The following is a 21,597-nucleotide window of genomic DNA, read 5'->3' as shown; positions in this document are numbered from 1 at the left end:
TCGTGCTCAGCCCAGCGTGCTCCCCGCCAGCCGTCAGCATTGTTCCTGCTTCAGCACTGTTAGGGCCACCTGGCTTTGTAGCTCAGTACCTCAAGAATTAATGCTTATAATGTGGGATAGTTATTTTAAAGAGGTGTTGCAGCACTTGATGGTTTAAAGAATGCGTACTTTGCCTCCCCCTATTCAAAAGGAGGTTTCTGCAATGCTGTTCCAACCCTGAAAGGATCCATATGTTCCAGGGTTATTGTCCAAAAGCTGCCTGTTGTCTCGTTGGGATTGATTACAGGCTTTGGCTGCTCCAGGAATTCAGAGCTTCAGGATTTGGCTTATGGTTTGGGGATGTGGGGAATTTGTCTTGCATGGGCTGCTTATCTCCCTTGATTTTGATAGAGATGCTTAAAGGAGATGTGTGGGCAGGAGCTGGCACAGGGCCAGGGAAATGAAGGCCACAGCAGCTCTCTCGGGAGGGCAGTGCCTGCATGGTCAGAGGCAAGTTCTGTGTCGTCCCAAATGTGAAGCTGCCCCATTTTTTGGCAGTTATAAAACTGTTTGCAAAATTGTGAGTTTGAGATGGTTGTGGGTGGTTGCTATTGCATTAGACATAGCGATTTCACATTCAGGAAGAATAAAAAGAAAGAAAACTTAAAGGATCAGGGTAGTCCCCTGACTGTAGAAAGGTCATGACGTGGAAAATGAGAGTCTAGAAAGCGAGGGGAATTCATCAACATGATGTTTGCAGCTCACTCCTTAGATCAGATGTAGTGAAAATGGGCATGTGGGGTTCAAGTTAATTGTGATTGCAGTATATTTGCTCATTTCTATGGACTGGTCAAAACCTTGAAATATAATTAAAACTTAATGCTTAATATATTTATGTGTACAAATATCTATTATGTCTATTAGTTGTTATGTGTCTTTGTATAAATTGTTTCGGGGTCCCAAGCAGCCTTTGAGCTGGGCTGAAGGTTTGCGTGGTGGGGCAGAAGCACCTGATCATGTGTTGACACTGCTCTGGGAGCGGGAAGGATGGGGTTCCTTCTTGCAGCGAGGCCTCCCACCTATATCCATCGCATAGATCTGGGGCTGGACTGAAAAGTTTCCCCACAGAGTTGCCCCTGTGTGTGTGTGTCTGCATTTGACACGTAGTCGATGCTCCAGCGGTAGCTATTGACTGAACGAGTTCACTAATGTGTTCAGACACTGGATTTTCTCATATATAGTTTCTGTGCATAAATTTATAAGAAGCTGTTACAAGTTAAATGATTCCATATGTATTCAGTGGGAGAATCCTGGTCTTCTGTGTGCTAGCCTGTTAAACACCTAGCAAAGAATAATTTTGTACCTGGTTAGGTTAACAAGATCTCAGTTCTAACTTTGAAATTTAACTTCCCTCCTTTAAATTAAACCCATAAAGGTTTTTCCTTGTTCCCTCCTTTCCCATCCCCACCCAGAACTAATCTTTCTATCCTCTAGCTCTATACCCTTTTTGGCATTCTTCTTTAATTTCACCTCAATTTTTTTATACATGTCATTAGTTCTCCTAAATAAGAAGTTCCTAGTGAGCAAGGTATGTGCCTCAGTTCTGTGTTCACTCTGAAGTGTAAGACAGCCCCTAAAAAATAGTTGGGGACAGCTGATTTTTGACAAAAGGTACAAACACAATTCAATGGAGGAAAGACAGCCTTGTGGATAAATGGTGCCGGCAAATTGGATATCCATGTGCAAAACGTTAACCTGGATACCTTGTAGAAAAATTAACCGAAAATGAATTATGGATTTAAATGTATAAAGTAAAACATTTAAATCCATAAACTAAAACTATAAAACTTCTAGGGTAAAAAAGTTGAGAAAATCTTCAGGAGCTAAGATTACACAATTCTCAGGACTTGACACCAGAAGCACAATTTCCGAAAGAAAGAAGTGATATTTTGAACCTCGTCCAAATTTAAAACTTGCTCTATGAAGGACCTTCTGGAGAGGATGAAGACAAGCTACAGACTGAGAGAAATTGTTGGCAAACCACATATTCAACAGAAGAATGAGCACCTTGGGTACGTAAAGGAGAAAACTCAACAGTAAAAGCAAACCTCCGAATTAGAAAATGGGCAGAAGATTTAAATAGATCCTTTACTGAGAAGGAGATACAGTATCACTTTGGGGTCTCACAGTTGCTTTACAGTATGTGGCCATCAGGGAAACTGGGTCAAGAGTACAGAAGACCTCGCTTCATTATTATTTTTTTAAATATATTTTTTTTTCACGTCGTTGTCCATTTTTGTACAATGTTTAACTTCTCAGGTGTAATCCCCATAAAATTCCCACCACCAAAGGACCCATGAAGCATCACCATTCGCTTCATTATTTCTTATAACTGTTTTCGAACCTATAGTTACCTCAAAATAAACTGTTTAACATAATAAAGAGTAGGGGCTCAAGAAGTGTCTGTGATTTGAATGCATGAGTGTATTAATAGGAAGGAACCTCAGTCTGCCTTTCCTAAATTTTATTCCCTGACTTTGTTGTTGGCTGCTGTTGGGTTGCTTTTCTGGAACTTGATGTCAGAATTCATATTTTTGAGGTAGATAGAACATCTCTAGGTTTTTAAAAAAGTGCTGTTAAAGACATCATCTGTTTGACAATTTGAACTGTATTCTGATTTTTGCCTTTTATATTGTAAGCTACCCCAAATCATTTTTTGAAAGTAGATGGGATATAAAGAAATAATTTGAATTCTTGACTCTTCGCCAAGAGATTGAGAGATTTAAAATGCACATCTATAGGGCACGATGATGAATTAATTCATTAAGTTATTAAATAATTATTTTCTGGCTGGGAAAATGCCTTACAATATCCATAATCATTTCATAGAACCACCTGGATACTTCAGAGCCAGCCAGAACTACAGCTTGTGGTCGATGTCATTTCCTCCCTTTCCTCAGTAGGGAGAAAGCAAAAAGGTTCGGCCAGCTCTGCAGTAGCAGCCCGGACTCCTGTTCAGAGTCCCCAGAGCAGTGACTCGAAGCAGGGGAGGTATTTCCTCCTTGCTGGACAAACCTAATATTGCAGGCCCTCAGTCATTTACGTTGAGCCTCACTAAATTGACTGGAAATTGTGAAGGCTCTATAATGGTTGTTTATAAGAACTACATTTCTATTTCTACTAGTGCGGGATTTAGGGGCCGTTTGGAGAATGATCACAATTCCTTTAACTTTACTGAACAATCCCCTGGGACCAGACTTAGAAATGGTCTAATTCCCATTGGACTTGGGGTTACGGAAATAAAGATGATTTCATGTTTAGTGGGTCTTAAGGAGCGCAAAATTAGAAAACCCGTGACCCGATCCTGACCCATCTTTCTCTCCTCCCACCCCCTCAAACCCACGTCTCTCCTTCCCTGTTTTATTATCTCTCGAGAGATTCATTGCCTTATGAAAAATAGTAGTCGAGTGTAAGCTTTCGTTCAGCTGCTTCGTGCTTGTATTTCCCTCTCTGCCCCAGAGCCTCACAGATTGCAGGGTTCCAGTAGGCCCTCAGATGTCAGATGTGGAATCTCACTAGGTCGCTACGCAGCCGGCGGGAGTTCCTTCTTTTAATGGTGTGAGCATGTGGCTTTCTTTGCTAAATGGAAACCACATTCACGAAGAGCCTGGAGCTTTTAGAAGATGAGTGCTGATGGGAGTAAAAAGGCTTTTGTTGCTTCCCCGCTGCCTCTCTCGACCCTGGCCCGTGCTCAGCGTGGTCACCCAGGCTGCGCGTGCCGCGCCCGCCACCTCTGCCAGGAGCACCTCACAGCTGACACGCAGCGAGATTTTAGACACCGTCAGCTGATGTCTTTGCTTTATAGGTGAGGGGCTGAACTTGCTGAGATGAGGTGCTTTTTATTTTTTTTTTTAAAAAAAAAGATTTATTTATTTATACAAGCACTGGGTACAGTCAGAAGCACGGGAGGGTGAGCGAATTCAGAGCCAGAGTGTGGAACAGAACAGGCAGACTGACGAAGTACACTGCTGAGGGGAGCAGTGGGCGGCAGGAGAGGTCTGCGCGCCATGTGGGACCTCCCCGGTGACCGGGGATCGAGCCGGTGCTGCAGAGGCTGTGGGCAGTTTCGCAGCCCAGCTCTCAACCACTGCGCCACCAGGGGAGGTGCTTTTTAGAATCAGAAGAGTGGGAATCACATGACTTCGTGAGCGGTGTGACCTGGGAGAGCACCTTCCTCGCCAGCCCTCAATTTCCCCATCTGCACCACGAGGGATGGGACAAGTGACCTGTGCTTCCACGTGATCTCCGTGGCAGCACACCTCTGAGATAGTGTGTCCAGGCGTAGTCTTCTCCTTGCCACCCACAGGAGGCACGTGTTCTAACAGGTAGCCTGGGAAGGCTGAAGAGCAACTTTACTCCACCAACTCTGGCAACCCAGTCTGTCTCTGCCTTCATTGCTCCCGAGACCTGAAGAAAGAATTTGAAAGGAAAGAAGACTGTGTCTACCAGCACCTGGGCATTACCCTCCAGTCAGACTGGGGCCAGTAGGATGGCGGCCAAAACCCCAAAGCCTTCACATGACACTCGTTTTCCTGTTTGACTTATTTTAAGCAGAACCTGCCTGGGGTTAGAAAAGTCTCCCAGGCAGACTGAAGTGATGTAACGGGTAAATTGTAATATATAACACAGCACGTACACGTATTTGTCAAGACCAGTCAGCATTAGGGAGCTCCAGGTGACAACTTCGGGGCTCCCTTCCCCTTAGCTGTCCAGCATTAGCATGTAATTGTGTCCCAGGCGTGCACGGAGGCTCGTTTGCTTTTTGCAGAGCGCCCCCTTGACAAAAGCTGCCAACCACTGCTAAAAAGGCATGAGCTGAAAATGAAGCTAATCAGTTGCTCCATTCCCCGTCATTTCAGGAAATTCTAAATGTAAAAGGTGAGCTTTGTTCCCAGAGGGTGGAGAGTGAATCCTCTAACTGGCTTCTCTGTGAAAACCAGCTCGGAGTTGGAATCCCACCAGCCACCCCTTTCCCTTCTGGGCAGCATACAAGACACGCTTGAGGGAGCCAGGCAACTGGCCCAGCGTCGTCTGCAAGTTGTGTTCCCTGCAGCTCTGCCTTGGCCGACCCAGACTGTGAACACAGGGTTTGGGCCACAGCATGGAGCCCTTTTCCACTTTGATGGTTAGGGATGACTAAACCCAGGAGGGGTGGGAGGCATACAAGGAGAGAGCAGGAGCCCCTTGTTTGCCCAGTTTGCTGCACCTTGGCTCCAATTCCCCTACCTCCTCTTAGTCCATCTCTTGGTGCTCGAGCCTGCTGCATGTGGCGTCCCTCTCACCCGGTAGCAGTGTCCCGGTGGAACTGTGCCTTTGAAAGTGTGATGACTGTTGCAGCCACTTCAGAGGCTGGCTTTTCTGCTAGAGCTGACCCGTGATTTCCTAATTGTATACCCCAGATGGGCACCACCTGTTGTTACACCTTCCCCCTTCTCCCCCTAGTCTGTTTCCTGAATCTGACCGTGCTTAGCACACACCCAGAGTTGAAAATGCACTCTCTCTCTAAGCTGGCTTAGAATATAGTGCATTATCCTCTTTTCAGGAACATTTATTGGGTACCCACATGTGTATGGTATTCTAAACAAAGTTAAATAATGCAGGCCATGCTATTAGAAACTTGCAACTGATCAGAGCTGATGAATAAGTTTCCTTGGGGACATACTAGTGAGGCTGAAGATAGAAGACTTTAGCCCTAAAAGGACATTAAAAGGTCACTTCATCCTACCCGTCATTATGCAGAGGGAAGCCTGAAAGCAAGACAGCCTGAATCCATGGGTTGCCCAAATCATCAGTGGTAGAACTAGTTGTGGATCTGCTCAACCATGTCCCCCAGTACGTTTTCTGCAAGAAAACATAAGCAAAGGTAGAGGATGATAGTAGGAAGCCTCAAAATAAACTCAAAATTTCATTTAAAGAATAAAAAAGGAGATAACTCCAAAGCAGTGGATGTAGCTGGGAATCCAGAGAGGAAGAAATTTCTATAACCCAGGTAAGGGGTCCTAAGGACCAAATTACAGAAATGAGAATGGAAGGAAACAGTTGGAGGCGGGTATGATGTTACACAGTCTCTGAAGAGTGACGTGGAGAGGCCCCCACAGCAAGGACTATCCAGATTATTTCCAAATCCCTCACCAAGAGATAGGATTTATGATCCTGGAGCTAAGTTCCTGTCTTCAAAGATATGTGCAATTGCAAATAGGTGAGGGCACCACATAAGGAGGTCTGCAGTCCTGTCCACTGGCCAGTGGCCTGAACACAGCTAAGGAGGCACCATCACGGAGCTACAAGGGGTAGAAGGTGGGTGTCAGAGCCCCCACTGCCACATACAAAGGCATCTGTTAGTAATGACAAAGGCTGACCTCAGAGCATTTGAATTAGAGTGGGGGTGGGAGTGAGCCGCGAGGGGGGTAGAGTTTGAGCTGGGAAAATGCTTTACTATATACATAATCGACTTTGTGCTGGGCTGGGGCTTGATTAGAGAGAGCCCATCCCATTCTGTCCCACTCCGTTTTGATCCTGTAGTCAGCTGCAGGGTTATAGATGAAGTGACAAGGATGGTATCTTGATTGTATCCAGCTGCCTGGAGCAAGTCCAGGGCAGAGGGGCCCCTTCAGCAGCAGCGCTCACTAGGGCTCCAGAGGAATCTGAAATCCAGGACACCTTGGATGCCTTGAGGCACAGGGTTGAGCATGCTGTGACCCAGCGCCACCAAGTTAAGTCACTCCGCAGAGAAGTTGGCTAGGTGATGGAAGTCACTTGCTTTAAGAGGACTGAAAGGTGACCATAAACTGAGCCATCATTATTACTGCTGCAGATGGGTTGCGGGAGGGGAGGGGGTGTCTTGAAAACAAGAACCCCTTGGGAAAGCAATTTGAACTTCCTTTGCATAGATTAAAGAGCAGTGTTGACTCAGGGTAAATGGGGGGGGGGGATGCATCCATCTAGAGGTGCCCACTGAATGGAGGCCCCTCCTGCTCCTTTTCTTCCGCTCGTAGTCCCAGATATTCAGTTACCTGTGCTTGAAGTCCTCCCAACCCCTTGAACGACGTCAGGTGAGTCAGTAGTTGTGCCACTGGTATGACTGAACAGGCAGGTGCATGGTGCTAGGGAGAGGACACTGGCAGTGCATCTTCAGGGCATCTGCCTGGGCCCACAGACTGTCACAAGTAAGGCACACATGTTGTGGTGTTGCTCTGGGCTCTATAAAACTGTAATGGTATCATATTATTTTAATCTGCTGAAATGCTAACCCCAGAGTGGAGAACACAGCAGTGGTATTACACAACTGAGGAAATGTTTGACATGGCTTCGTGTGTCTGCAGCTATTATGGTGATGCCTGCAGCCGATTAACTCTGTTGGTTACAACATGGTGTTAATGAGGCCAGGGTTGTGGGTTTGAGGGGCATGTTAGGTGATCTGGCTTCACCCGGAGGAAAGCCCTTCTCACAACCTCAGACCATGCTCAAGATCCAGGTCAGACATCCCGTAAAAGCATGCAGGACCGGAGGCCTGGGCTCTGCAGTGCAATGGCTCAGTGAATATCCCTTTACCCTCTTCTGGAAAAGCCATTTTAAAAAAAACATGTGCCTTGGTGGTGGTGAATTATTACTGTGATCTTCACATGCAAAGGATATTGCGTTGTTATTAATGGTAGCTGTTGATAACTGCCGTCGCAGACTTCCTTTCTGAGTTAAGGAGTAACTGGCTGAAGAAAGGAGAAAGGAAATTCGGTTCCCTCCTTCCAGTCTCAGTGTTCTGCCTGCTGAGATTTTGCCCATCACGCGTTCACCTACACGGGACGCTGTTAGTGCCAGGCACAGATCTTTGTGCTTGGGACACCATGGTGAATAAGACATGAATTTAAATCCTATGGGAGGAAAATAGATAATAAATGGGTAAACAGTAAATAACTAATACAATTTCATAAAATGAAAATTTGGTGAAAAAAATACATGGGGGGCAGGGGAGTGATGAGGAATGGCTACTTGGAGGATGGTGTTTACCTCGGATACATGGGTCTGAAAACACCTCAGAGTAAGTCAGTTTTAAGCAGAGCCCTGACTAATGAGCAGGAACCAGCCTTTGAAACTGGGACAATATTATAGTCAGCAGAAATAGCAGGCATGAAGGACTTGAGGTCTTATCATGGTTAAAGAAGAGGAAGACCATTTAAATGTAGGAAAACGTGGTAAAAGAAGAGCTGGAGCATAGGCAGGCCCTTTTGGACTTGCTCAGGGGTGTGTGTGTGTGTGTGATGGGATGAAGCCTTAGGACATGCTCAGGTGTGTGTGTGTGTGTGAGAGAGAGAGAGAGAGATGGGATGGAGCCATAGAGCCTATTGGTTGAACCACCCTGTACAGAGCATTCTGACATACGTTTTTAGGAATTGTTCTTTTAGAGATTCTCTGTAAATAATGATTTGGGAGGGCAAGAATAGAAGCAAGAAGAGAAATTAAAAGTCTGTTACAGTAATCTAGGGGAGTGGTGATATGGTTTGAACTAGGGTAAGGCAAGAGAAATGTGAGGAAAAGGTAGAGTTAACAGGAGTGGCTAATGGATTGAATGTGGGGAAAGAGGAAAAGGAAGGAATAAAGACCAACTCCTAGCTTTTGTGCCTTGAGCCATTATATAGGCTATTCAGATGGAGAAGATTTGCGTGAAGGCTTATTTGGGGATATGGAACCGAACCAAGAGTTAGGTTTTGGACTTGTTAAGTGTGAGATCCCTATTATTTATCCACTGGAGATATTAAGTGAGTAGTTGGTTATCTCAGGAATGTTCAGGACCAAACACGTTTTAGCCAGTATTTAAAGTGATTGAAACTAGACAAGATTACTCAAAGTTTGAAGAGAGAACAGTGCCCATAAGAGGCCCTTAGGAAATGTTGTCTAGAGGATAAGGAACTATGGTGTAGACAGCTGGCCCCATGAACAGTTGGTAAATTGTTGGTAAATTGTTAGAACTCACTTAGAAATATATGGAGAAAAGGTATTGGAAATACTTTACACTGTTTCATTCAACAGAACTGTGTTTAAGAACCTTTCCAAACCTTTCAATTGTTTGTTTTTGATATGTTACAAATTATTGAATCAAGCCAGTTCTCTATACTTTAGCCTTCTAGAAGATTATAAGATTGCATATGTGCTCAGAAGAAATAGGTTTATTTTTAGAAACAGATAACTTTTTTAAGTTTTCTCAATCATCAAAATGTATTGCAAATCAGGACAGGACAGAGTTCCATTTATCCCTTCCCTAAGAATGGAACCTACCTCCTTAATCATGTGTTAAGAGGTGACGTACCTTGACCCCGTTCAGTAAGTTATTACTACACATTACTTGGTATTTCCAAGCAAGCACAAGAGGCAGTAGAGGAGATCAATTAAGATTTTGTTTTGAATAACGAGAGGAATAACGAGTCCCTGTTCAGTTGAACCTCTTCAGAAGCCCATTTTGACCTTAATTTTTGAAGGTTTGAACCCAGGAAGTATCTCAGTAACTGCGTAGATGGCTTAGACCTGTGCTTGGCTGTTGTCTGGACTGGAAAATGATGGCTGATGCTTTCTGTCCATAGGTCTGGCGGGAGTTTCCTGACCGACTGGTGGGTTACCCAGGTCGCCTGCATCTCTGGGACCATGAGATGAGTAAGTGGAAGTATGAGTCTGAGTGGACTAATGAGGTGTCCATGGTACTCACAGGAGCAGCTTTCTATCACAAGGTAAGGTGGGGCACAAGGTAAGGTGGGTCTGGGCTGACTGAACTGAAGGATGATGCTTGTTTTATTTGGCCCAACCTAATTTTTGCTGAGTTTAGGAAAAACCTACCTAGAAGGCTTAGAAGGGTTATGTTGTATAATATATTTTCAAAATAAAGTTTTTTTCTAATTATAAAAATATAATATATGCTCATAATAGAAATATGGAAAATTCACAACAAATTTTGTAGTATAAGAAAAGTTATTTGTCCTGTCTCTGAGATAACCATTATTATTGTTTAGATGATTTTACAGTTTGGCTTTCATTTAATTATTTACTTACTCAGTTGTAAATATTCCCGTTAGCCTGCTTTTTTCATGTGTTATATTGTGAGCTTTTTTAAATGTCATTAACATTTCTTCATGGACAATTTATTCTTAGCATAGTTTTTAATATATGGTTATATAAATAATCCATAAATCATGTTTAATTATTCCTCTATCATTGGATAGTTTGTTTTTTTTTGCTATTTTACATAATGCTTAATAGCTAATGATAGCAGTGATAAATGTCTGTTTACATTACTGCACATGTGATCATTAGGATAGCTTCCTGGGAGGCGGGTTGTATCAAAGGGAGTGACTATTCCTGGGAAGTATTGGCATATTAATTTGTTTGCAGTTTTTGTATTGTTGCTACCAACTTATACTCCCACCAGCCACAATAAGACTATCTTACTAGGCCTCCTTTGCATGAAATATGTAAAAAAAAAAAATCAACCTTAGCTATTTTCATATGTGAAAATCGATCTCATTAACTTTGATTCGATTATGATCATGTTGAAATTCCTTTTGTGTTCTTATAAGCCTTTGTACTTCCTCTCTTCTGAGAGTTGTCACTTCATGTGTTGATGTTTTTTTAAAAATTAGAGGGCTATTGAATGGTTTGCGTTGGGCTTGAAAATACCGGGTCTGATAACAGAGCACTCTCTGGAAGTGTCTGGTTTAAATAAACAGTAATGACTTGTCCATCGTCAGCAGCCAGCTCTGTTCCACCCAGCACAATTAATTTAATTAGGCTATATTTATAGCTAACTTAGCTATTGCTTGTTATTTTCTCCGTACAGTTGCCGTTGTATCTTTCAAAGTCTAGATTCAGAAAGGGGCTTTTGTTCTTCACAAAAAATAAATAGGTGGCTAAGGTTTATAATTCTTAGAGTTTATGGTAGTAGTATGTACACCTTTTCCTTTTTGTCTGTGGATTTCTACACTATTTCATATGTGTAGGTTGTGATAGTTTCAAAAGTGCCTGATTTTGTTTTACTTTAGAAAGCCCATACCTCTGCAATGTCAGTCCACCATTACTTTATCTCTGTTCCTATTTGCCATCCGTGGAGAGAAGGGAGATAACGGATCGTGGCTCAAGGCTTTGGTGAAGACCTACATGTTGTGTGCCTCTGGGCAGTGTTTATTAACACATGATGTTTTCGTCAGTCTCAAGGGCCCGCACCCTGCAAGGACTTCATACTCTGTCTCTCCTCTGCTTGCGTGGTCACTTTTTAAAGAATGCCAACATTAAAGATGCTGGGTCACTGGACCATGAGCATCCTACTACTGCTTCCTTTGCCCTTTCCTTCCATCCAGCCTTGTGATCCACCTCACAGAAACAGCGCGTGCCCGTGCTGTGACGAGGGTGCTGTCTCTATCTCAGCCGAGAGGCTGCTTTGAATGTTTCAGATGTCAAACATGTGGTGTTTCTTGTTTTTGTCTCACCTGACAGTATTTTAATTATCTGTATACCTACAAAATGCCTGGGGATATCAAGAATTGGGTGGACGCGCACATGAACTGTGAAGACATCGCCATGAATTTCCTGGTGGCCAACGTCACGGGCAAAGCTGTCATCAAGGTGGGAGGCTCCTGGCCCGGTTCTGCCACTCCTGTGCTCTGTGGTCCCCAGCAGGTCTCCCCTCTCCGAGCCCGAGGACTGGGCGCGACTAATCAAGTGGGGGACTAGGCAAACCTGACGCTCCCTTTTAGCCTTGAGATTCTGTGGCTGACGCTGTCACGTTGTGAAATTAAAGCTAGGCTTTGAGAGTTTCAGCCTATTTTCCTTTTTCATACAACTTTCCTTAATTCTTCTTTTTAACCTCCAGCATCATAGATGAAGGCTACAATTTCAATCTACGAATCATGTTTTCAGAAAATTAAATTTTATTCTCTAAGCTGACTTGGAATCTCATTCTCTTTAAAGATGCAGTTTACATCTTAATGTAGCCGATTTTTATTTTTTTATAGTTGTTGAAAAGATGGGACACTTTACACAGTGATAACTGTAGTTGTCCTGAACATTGTCTATATATCTATATAACTAGTTTTAAGAAGTACCTTTCCCAGAACATCTTAAAAGCTGCAAGTACATAAAGATCCCATAATAGATGTCTATTCTTGAAATACAGATTATGCTCAAATCAGATCCCCAGATAGGTAGAAAGAGTACTTCTTTATATGAGCAGCACTGTCATGACCTTTATCCATCCGGATTAGATTCCATATAAGAAAATGGGCAGTACTTCTAGGCTAGACTCCTATACTGGGCCCTTCCAGTGCTGGAAGTGGTGAGGCATTCCCCACTGATTTCTCAAGCTGTTAGTTGATGAGAGAAGCCAGATTAAGCCCAAGTGACCAGGGCAAGAGGAAAAGTCACTCTCTCTACTCTCCAACTTTGACCCAGTCTTCACCCTGTCCCCCAACTCTCTGACTCAGTGAACTACTAACTCATTGCAAGAAAAATTAAGGAATGTAAATTGAAATAATCAGTTTTAAAGGAACCCCTCCCACATTTCCAAGTTTGCTTTTTGACATGCGTTTAGATGTTTCTAGCTGTGCCTGCTTAGGACAATGTTTTGTTCATTTCTGGTATCTGTGCTCTTAGGCTGGTCTTAGTTAGCTCTCTTCCTTCCCCTCCCATCCCGCCACTGCTTATTTACTTTTACTAAATTAGGATAACCAACTCCCCTGAGTTGCTAGAAAAATCATTAGAAGTTTAAGGTCTGAGAGGGTTGAGGGGACAGTCAGGAAGATTCATGGCGTGAGGGACCATTTGCGTTTTTTCCCGAGTCAAGGAAATTGCAAAATAACCAGGCATCTTCAAGAGCATAGTGCTGCTCAGAGCATCTGCCATTAGCTGAAAGGCGGAGAAAGTGCCTGCTGGAGCCAAGGTGATGGTGAAAGTTATGGGAAGCTGTATTTCATCGCCCTATGGCTGCAAGAACAAATGGTGTTTATACAAGGACCTTGGCAGTGAGAAAACAGTCATTAAACAGGAATTAAGGAGCTTGTCATCACCACTTCTTTCCAGTTGCAGAAGGCAAAAGCCCTCCAAGCCTCTTTTATTGGGCCCTTGTGAGTTCTGCGCTTGGCCGAGCCAGACAGAGTGAGTGGAGGAGTGGTGAGGTGTGTGTGTGTGCGCTCGTGCGTGTGGAGGGGCAGGCATCTCCGCTACTGGAGCACACAGTGGTGGCACCGCATGACTCTGTGATCCTTGGCACTGACAGCCAGGTATATTTTGTTCTTTTCTGGCAGGTAACACCACGAAAGAAATTCAAGTGTCCAGAGTGCACAGCCATTGATGGGCTTTCGCTAGACCAGACGCACATGGTGGAGCGGTGAGTGAGCCTGTAACAGAAGACTGCCCTCGCCTCTGATCCCCACTTCCTGCCTGGGGCCTGTTTATGGGACTTTTTTGGAGATATAAGGACAGCAGCTGGTAGCCATAGTCACCTCCTTTTGCATTGTGAGAATTGGGTTAGTTCAAGCCCAGGTCACCCAAAGAATTAATTTGGAATGCTACTCACTCAATTTGTAATGGTTGGAAGGGTCTTAAAAATATAGCTGGTCTTAAGCTCCAGAAGCCAGATTTTCCGTGTGGACTAAGCAGTTAACCATCCACAGTCATTTGAGTAGAAGCTAGTTAATTCTAGGGAAATACTGCATTGTTTTTCAGAATAATATTTCTACTTTATAGTAAAAGTTTAATTAGAAAGAATTAAACCAAACCCACCAGAGAGAAATCACCTTTGAGGACACTACTAAAAACACATACTGAGCACAGAATCGAAAGCCTAGCCCTTTGTGTTTCAAAGGAGGAGGAGCAGGGCAACTCTAATACGTCCTTTATTTCAATTCGATTAACTACTCAGTGGGCACACCCTTGCGTGCTATGTGATGTCCGGCCTCATAGTTACATATGGCAGGAGCAGGAGCAGGAGGAGACATGACCTCCCTTGAAGACCTACTGTAGGTCTCAATAATAGCCCTAATTACTCTGGCTTGTACCCTAAGCTGCTTAGCTCCTGAAACAAATCTACTTCCCCCAAAAGGCGGTTCTTTGTACAAGACAGCAAACTCTGATTCCAGCAGCACCATTGCCAAGGAACCAGAATGCACTCAGAGAATGTCACGGTGAGATTGAGACATCTCGTTCAGGTTTCCACGGGCCCCACAGTATCTGCTTGCAGCAGTCATTCTGAAAGCTCTCGGCAACATTACCATCCTTCAGGTGTGGAGGGTCATCTGTGCAGAAATTGTTTCAGTAACTTGGACTCTTCTATAATGCTTTGTGCCTTCTTCTCAACTTCTTATCTTACTTTTTAAATAATCTCATTGTCTCTTTTATATATCTTCCCCAAATGTTATAACTTTTACTGTGAAATAACATTGTGATTTGGGAAATACCTTTTACTAAAATGGTAAGTATCATGCAATCAAGGGCATTGTCATTAGCTGTCAAAAGCTCTTTCCAAAGAGACCCCTGTAAAAAGGTGAACTCTTGCCGTTTGTGACAACATGGATGTGACTGGAGGGAATTACGCTAGCAAAATAAGTCTGAAGGAGAAAGACAAATCCCGGAGGAATGCACTCATATGTACAATATAGAAAACAAAGGAATTGACAGAACTAAACCAAAACAAACCCTAGAAATATGACTGCAGAATTGAGGCTCCTAGAGGGGGAGGAAGAGTAAGAGTAGGAACAGTGTGACTGGGGTCTAGGGTAAAGGGTGGTACGTGCTTGGGTGGTGGGGGTGATGTGGTTGCAAACACCTGGGAGGCGTGAACTTACTCCCCTAAGTCATGCACAATGTTGTAAATCAATGTAACCTCAATAAAGAAAAAAACAAGAAGGGAGACATTAGTTATAGTTTGGTGGAGTACATGACATTGTTATTTAAACCTACTCCTATTCTCTGAGTCTTGGGAAAGAACTCATAGCATTAAGCTAATGGGTGATTGATTTGGACTAAATTAAAATGCTAGAACTATATGGTCCAAGAAAGAAACTGCAGGGAAAAAAATGTCAGCCTGATAATGCCCTTGAAAATCATGCTGAAGCTAAATGATTCTTGTCTAGCACCACTGAGATCTTAGCATGAAGAGAGATTTCAGTTGGACCTGAATGTTGCTTAACACCGAAGAAAGCCACTACGGGATACATGGAGGCTCTCGCTTGAGAAGTGGCTGTTGAAAATAGAGTAACCTAGATATTGTTGGATTGAATCATATTATCAGAGTTTATTATTTAAAAATCCACCTAGATGTATATAATATGTGTAGCTATATGAATGCAATATATCATGAATATATATCTATGAAACTTAATTCAGAGCAATATCTTTAATGCCAGAAGAGAGTCCCAAAGCATTGTAATTGATCAGGAAAAAAGAGGTGACCTCTTAATTGACTTTTAGGAATATTTTTGTAAAAGAGGAAGTATCAAGATCACAGATCACAGAGGGTGAAACTGGGGCAGGATAGGAGGCCCGGCTTTGTGCAGTGGCTGTATCATCGCCTGTGAGGTTTGTCCAAGGCGTGATTATTGCTAATTGAAAACTTATCCCAGTGCTCCACTGTGATGACTTGAAATACAGCCGTCTTTGGTGATTTTTGATGCTCTCTCTGGAGACTAGGGAGAAAGAAAGAAGAGGAGCTCCTTGGTAAGGGATACTAGATATGGTCACAGGTGCCAGTCAGCAAGTTCATGGTGTATTTGGCAAGCACTTAAGAAGTCCAGTTTGGCTAGAGCTCAGAATTCTGTCCCTTTAGTGCCAAATTGCAAAGGCTCTTGGATCCCCATTTAAGGAGTTTGAACTTTTTTCTGGTAAGCCAGAGAAGCTGCTTTTTAGTAGCTTGATCAAAGTAATGCTGCGAGATTAATTTGAAAATTAGTGCATAGGATGGAATGAAGGGTGAAGAGGTCAAAGAAAGAAGAGTCAGCAGCCTTGAACTAGTTGAGTGTAGGAAGGAAGGGCAGGGTTAATTGGGGGAGGGATGGGGTGAATCGTTGTACCATTAACACGATGATTAATGAGGACAGGAGGAGGTTTTAACATTGGGTGAAGCTAGAAAGCAACAAGATAGGTGATTTTGGGGTCTTACACTCTGTGTATGCTGTGGAGCCAGCAGTTGGAGATGTGGAGCTAGAACTTAGAAGGTTTAAATTTAGGTAGATCTGTGGGAGACAGCTGCCTGGAGATGGCAGCTGACTGGAAAAGTCAAGGGCAGACTCTTGAAAAGTTCTGACACTCAGAAAAAGCAACCGAAAACAAAGAAGCAACCCTTGGAGAGACCAGGAGGGAACCAGCACGTGCAGCATCAGAAGCCAGGGAGAAGCCAGGAACGTGCAGATGGGCACAGACTTTGAACTGAGTGGTCACTGGTGACTTTGAAAAATATAACGTCATAAAGTGATGACACGAAAGGGTTATGGGGGCGAGGAAGTGGAGTTAGCAACTCTAGACTACCCTTCTGAGAATAGGAAATGGAAGGAAATCAGCCTTGAGATCAGTTAGAAACTGGGAGCAATACTATTTGGATTAAACACTAAATCACTGAATTATTAAATAAGGCACTTAGATTGGGAGGAAGACGTGATTTAAATCATCTTGGGTAGACCAAGAGATGGAGTTACAACTGTAGAGTTATTTGTTTTGTTTGTTAAAATTCCCTATGCAGAATGCACAAACAGTGAAAAAAGTGAAAGTTACCGAAAGTTATGGTCTTGCCTTGGGTTTTATGGCTCAGCCATCTTATTGATTATTGTGTTTGGGACCATCGATCAGAAATCTCAGTAGTGTAGGTGAGTAGTTTTTACTACCCAGCAGCCATCCTCAGGATCTGCTGTTATTTCTTTGAGGACTAAACAATGTAATTGTTCATTTTGACCAGTAGCTTCACCAAGACCAAAGCAATGTGGCAGCCAGGGTTGGTTTAGGGGGAAAAAATGCAGAATTTTGATTTAGGCCAATCTTTTAAAATTCTGATTTGTCACTTAATGATCTGTCTGACTTATGGAAATGGACATACTTTATCTGAACTTTAATCTCTCCTTCTCCTAAAACAGGAATATTAATGACAGTGGTCCATTCTTAGGTTCAACAATTATTTATTGAGCATCTTTGTGCCAAACGCCATGCTGAGTGTTGGGGGTGAATGGAGTAATCACACGTGACAGGCTGTGGCAATGTTCGTTTCCTCCCCAGTTTCCCCAGCGGCGTCCTGAAGGCTCTTGGTTACTGTGGGTGGTTGTATTTGAAAGGAAGACAGAAAGCCACAAGTCCTTTCTCCCCTAGACACTCCCAGCACTTCAGAGACAGACATTTGGCAGTCCTCTGTCTGTTTGTGGTTGACTGGGAAACCAACCCAGGGGGACAGTTGCTGACTGGGTGACAGTTGCTGACTGGGTGCCGACCCCTCACAGAACAGTTCGTGGGCCACCAGCAACCAGCCCACTCATTACCTGCTCGACCTGTTCCCAGCCCAGTGCCCCTGTGTAAAAGAAAGTAGGAGGTGCCGGCAGGATCTGCAGGACCTGCAGGAGAGCCAGGAGCGGGCCACACAGGGTAGGCTGTGTGGAAAGAAAGGTGTACTCATTAGTCCCCCGTTAGCCAGGGCAACTGTCAACAAGTCAAGGTGGCCTGAGCCTTCCTGGCCTCATGCCTGTGACATGGCCCTGCTGGCAGATATAATGACAGAGAAGACATTGTCCTCATCCTCTCCAAGGGACCTTGGGGCTGCTATTCTCTGCCGAGAACCAGGATTCTTCTTGAATACTGGCTCGCTGGTCCCTAGGCTGGGCATGGCTGGTTCAGTCCACAGGCATAGTAACTGGAAATTAGACAAACCCATGTATGTTTACAAGTAGCTATCAAAACTAAGACTTTGGAGAGGTGTGACTCTGCCGGGGCCTTGACTCCATAATCTGGGGAGAAGGAAGCTGCTGAAGCTCCTCAGTGCTTTCCCCAGCTCCCTCTCAATTTAGAATAATAGATACTCCCCAGATGTTAATTTCCAGCCCATCCTCGGGGACCCTAGAATTATGTTAATAAGTAAACATGTATCCTCTCATAATTAAGACTTTAGCCTCTGGAGCCAGAATGCATGGGTTTGGCTCTGCCTCTTACTAGTTATTTGACCTCTGGACATGCTACTTAGCTTCTCTGTTTCTCAGTTCCAAAGTAAAAATGGGGATCCTAAGTAGGAGGACCTCCCCACGGGGTGCTGTGGGGCTGAGATGGGTTACTGACACACCTAGGGCACCTGTAACACAGCCCTGAGTGTGTGATGACTGTAGTTGTTGTTTGCGGTGTGGACACGATCACGTTGTCAGCTGGGAGAACTCCACATGACAGAGGAACACGCTTTTGCTAGAAGCAGAACGGCCACAAGAAAAGAGTTAATAATGACTGCCTTCTTTATCCATTCATTTCTTCCTGAGCTCAAGGCATTAGAATAACAACTTGTTAATTGGGATCATTTGAATCTTCTAGTATCTTGAGAACAGAAGAAGCTTCTGTTGGTTCGTTTCTTGAAGTCCAGTCACCAGGTCAATGGTTCTGCCTTGATTGGTTTGTTCTTGTTGTAGATCTCTCAGGGGCCTGGGCCTGGCTGAGGTGAGAGTAGTGACCTTTCTGAAATCCACCCTTGGACTCCCTTTAGCTTCAAAAGCCACGTCCCCTCGGGTCTGACGCTGAGCTGTCCTCCTTAAGCAGCTGTCACGCTCCACTGGCCTGAGAGAGCAGAGCCATTTCCCGCCAACCTTCCTGACCCGCTCACCTCTCAGGAGGTTGCTCGTGGGCTTGGGGGTGAGCAAACTGACATCTCCCCCCTCTTCCAGCAGTGCTGGGCCCTTCTGTCTCTAAGTGGGTCATGGCTGCTGGTTCTGCTGTGGGAGTGGCTGAGTTAGGCTGAGTTATGGAAAGTGCTCTCAGTAACCTCCAGCTTTCACAGAAAAGACCACCACTTATAGACCCCCCAGTGAAGGTTGCTTGAATGAAAGAAGTGCTTATCATTTGAAATTGGGCTTGACCATCTCCCTCATCTTCTTTGGCCTTCCCTTGCTTTGAGTGGAACACCTTCCTTGCTGCCCTTTAAACTTAAGCTCAGATCCAAGTGATTTTTCCTTTCCATCCTTAGCCTTCTCTGTAGTTGGCAGAGATGGGGTTAAGAATTGTTGGCAGCTAATCCACCTTGGTTTGAGGCCTGCTTGTACTGAGCAGGAGGAATGACTGGAATTTGAGGGGGAGGGAGAGAGCTATTCTGACCTCTGTGGGGCCATGGCCTCCAAAAAGCATCCATCCCTGTTCACTTTCTCCCACTGAGCTAATAGAGTACCCCCAGATCTCTCATCCACACCCACCCATCCTTTGTTAGAACCTGGGAGCAGGCCTAGGATACTTGGATTTCTTTTGTTGGTGTTAAAATTGTGTATTTTGCTGTCATCTCTCAGCCTGTTGAACTTTTCTTTTTCCTCCCCCATTATCTGCTCAACCGCCACCCTTCCCGGCACTGCACAGATCTGAGTGCATCAACAAGTTTGCTTCCGTCTTCGGGACAATGCCTCTTAAGGTGGTGGAGCACCGGGCTGACCCCGTCCTATACAAAGACGACTTTCCCGAGAAGCTGAAGAGCTTCCCCAACATCGGCAGCTTGTGAAACATGCCAGCGGTGGAGGTTTGAACGTTCGGCTTGGACAAGGGAAGAGAACTCGCTCCCCACGCTCTTCCATGCGGGCATTCTCCACACGCCAGATCTGGCCAGAGACCCAGCTCACCCTCTCTCTCAGGAACAGAAGCTGGTGAGGATGTGTGAGCGCCGTGAGCTGCACAGACCCTTGTTTCTTATGACCCCACCATGGGTTCTTTTTAAAAAAGCCAAACGGAAGCCTCGCGGTGCCCCAGGTGCAGCCCAGGGCAGGCCCTCGCGTCCGCGCCGGTGCCACAGTCACAGGAGGCTTCGCTGGCCGTGAGACTGCTGAGAAGAGAAACTACCAGCCCATTTCAGATTGGGAGAATGGTGTGAAAGATACTGATATCTTATTTTTAGTTATTTCAAATCAGTGAGTTCTTTGGAGGAAAAGCCAAGTGCTGAATTTGGTGTAAGATCCAAATGCCGTAGTGGGATTTGATATCTGCCTTGGGGGCTGGGGCCCCGGACTCGAAGAGCCCAGCTGCTGAGTCAGGATCCTGCGAGTTCCGTGAATTGTTCCTCTTTCGTTTGGCTTTTTGATATGATTAAAATTATTTTTTATTCCTTTTTTCTACTATGTCTTAAATGCTAGTTATTGATAGTCCAAGGAACTATTTCCTTTCGTGAGTTTAACTCCATCTTCTGGCCTTAACTCCAGCCTGCTGCCCATGTCTGGGAAGACCCAGACCCAGGCAGGGGGAGAGTTGGTGCCATGTGCATCGAGCAGAGGAAGAGCCGAGCTGTAAACATGCTAAGGGAAGATGTCTCCAAAGAGCGCCAAAAGAATCTGTTGGCTTCCTGATTAGATCCCGTCACTGTTTTATAGGTGTGTGTGTGGAGGGGGGAGGTACGGAGTGCATCTCACAGCCAGCCACTGAGTGGTCCTAGCTAGTACCATGTGGTAGAAGTTGGGGGCATTGTGACCCCCACCCCAAGAGGGTGCCAGAATTTCCCCCGTTCTTCAGTATAAACTTAACGTTAGCCAGGGAGGTTCTGGCTAATGTTAAATGCTGCTCTAACAACTGCTTTGCAATAGTTGCTGGTATATTTAAATCGTTAAATTTCAGCATTTAGTAATACTGCACATGTGTGAATTATACCTCTTTAAGCCCAGTTGATGAACAAATCTACTCTGGCAAATGTTAGATGTTATGGATTTGAAACAGATTTATCTGGCTCTAATATTAAGATTAGCCACAGTTTGGACTTTAGCCATAACATATGCCCCCAGAACACAAAATACATAACAATTTGCTTGGAATATGGATATAATTACCGAAACCTAGTTGTGTGCCAGTCGAAGTCACTAATCACCACCCATTGTTCTGTCGAGTGACATGTAGGTGAGTCTGTGTCGTGGTTTTGAAATGCGTAGTTTTAACAAGATGTTTTCCCACAGATTTCCAGAGGTCAAAGTAAAATTTCAGAAGTAGCAAAATTATAAGTGGAAATCATGAGCATTTCATCCCCTTCCCATGAAGGAGTTACAGAACCGTGGGCTGCTGCTGCTGGAAGGGACAGGACACCATCTCATCCCGGGGGCATGTGGTGCCCAGGCTGATGCCAGAGGCACGATGTGCTGGGGGCTGCATCGTGGCAGGCGTGGGCGCTTGGTGTTAGTGCGTTTAACTGGGATCCGCACAGACTAGTCAGCAGGGATGCATTTTGGTCTCATGTTCATAATTCTGGGGGTGGTTTGCTAGAAACCAAGAGAAAGGGATCCCTGTTGTCACCAGATAACTGACACAAACAGCGAGAGCCTCTCACCTTGAGGGGCTCTCTAGCTCGTTTCTAGGACTTGGGGCAGGTGGATGCGGAGGGCAAGCCAGGCGCTGTGTCAG

General features: G+C 44.6%; 1 protein-coding gene and 1 non-coding gene across 4 annotated transcripts in view; both read left to right on the top strand.

Moving 5' to 3' along the window:
* EXT2 (exostosin glycosyltransferase 2) overlaps positions 1-20,325 on the top strand; it is a 118,987-nt gene extending 98,662 nt beyond the window's left edge. For all 3 annotated transcript variants that reach the window (XM_037522423.2, XM_037522421.2, XM_037522422.2), the window contains 4 exons: positions 9,612-9,755; positions 11,512-11,640; positions 13,317-13,399; positions 19,585-20,325. In XM_037522423.2, coding sequence (XP_037378320.1) covers positions 9,612-9,755; positions 11,512-11,640; positions 13,317-13,399; positions 19,585-19,723 — 495 coding nt within the window. In that variant the 3' untranslated portion in view covers positions 19,724-20,325. The remainder of the gene's footprint in view (positions 1-9,611; positions 9,756-11,511; positions 11,641-13,316; positions 13,400-19,584) is intronic.
* LOC119256500 (U4 spliceosomal RNA) lies at positions 15,555-15,695 on the top strand. Its single transcript, XR_005127809.1, has one exon. It is a non-coding gene; the product is annotated as a U4 spliceosomal RNA (small nuclear RNA).
* Positions 20,326-21,597: the final 1,272 nt, after the last annotated feature.

The sequence above is a fragment of the Talpa occidentalis genome, unplaced genomic scaffold (genome assembly GCF_014898055.3).
Source record: "Talpa occidentalis isolate TD23 unplaced genomic scaffold, MPIMG_talOcc4v2.1 talOcc4.3, whole genome shotgun sequence".
Lineage (NCBI taxonomy): Eukaryota > Metazoa > Chordata > Mammalia > Eulipotyphla > Talpidae > Talpa > Talpa occidentalis.
This window is presented reverse-complemented; position numbering and strand designations above follow the sequence as displayed.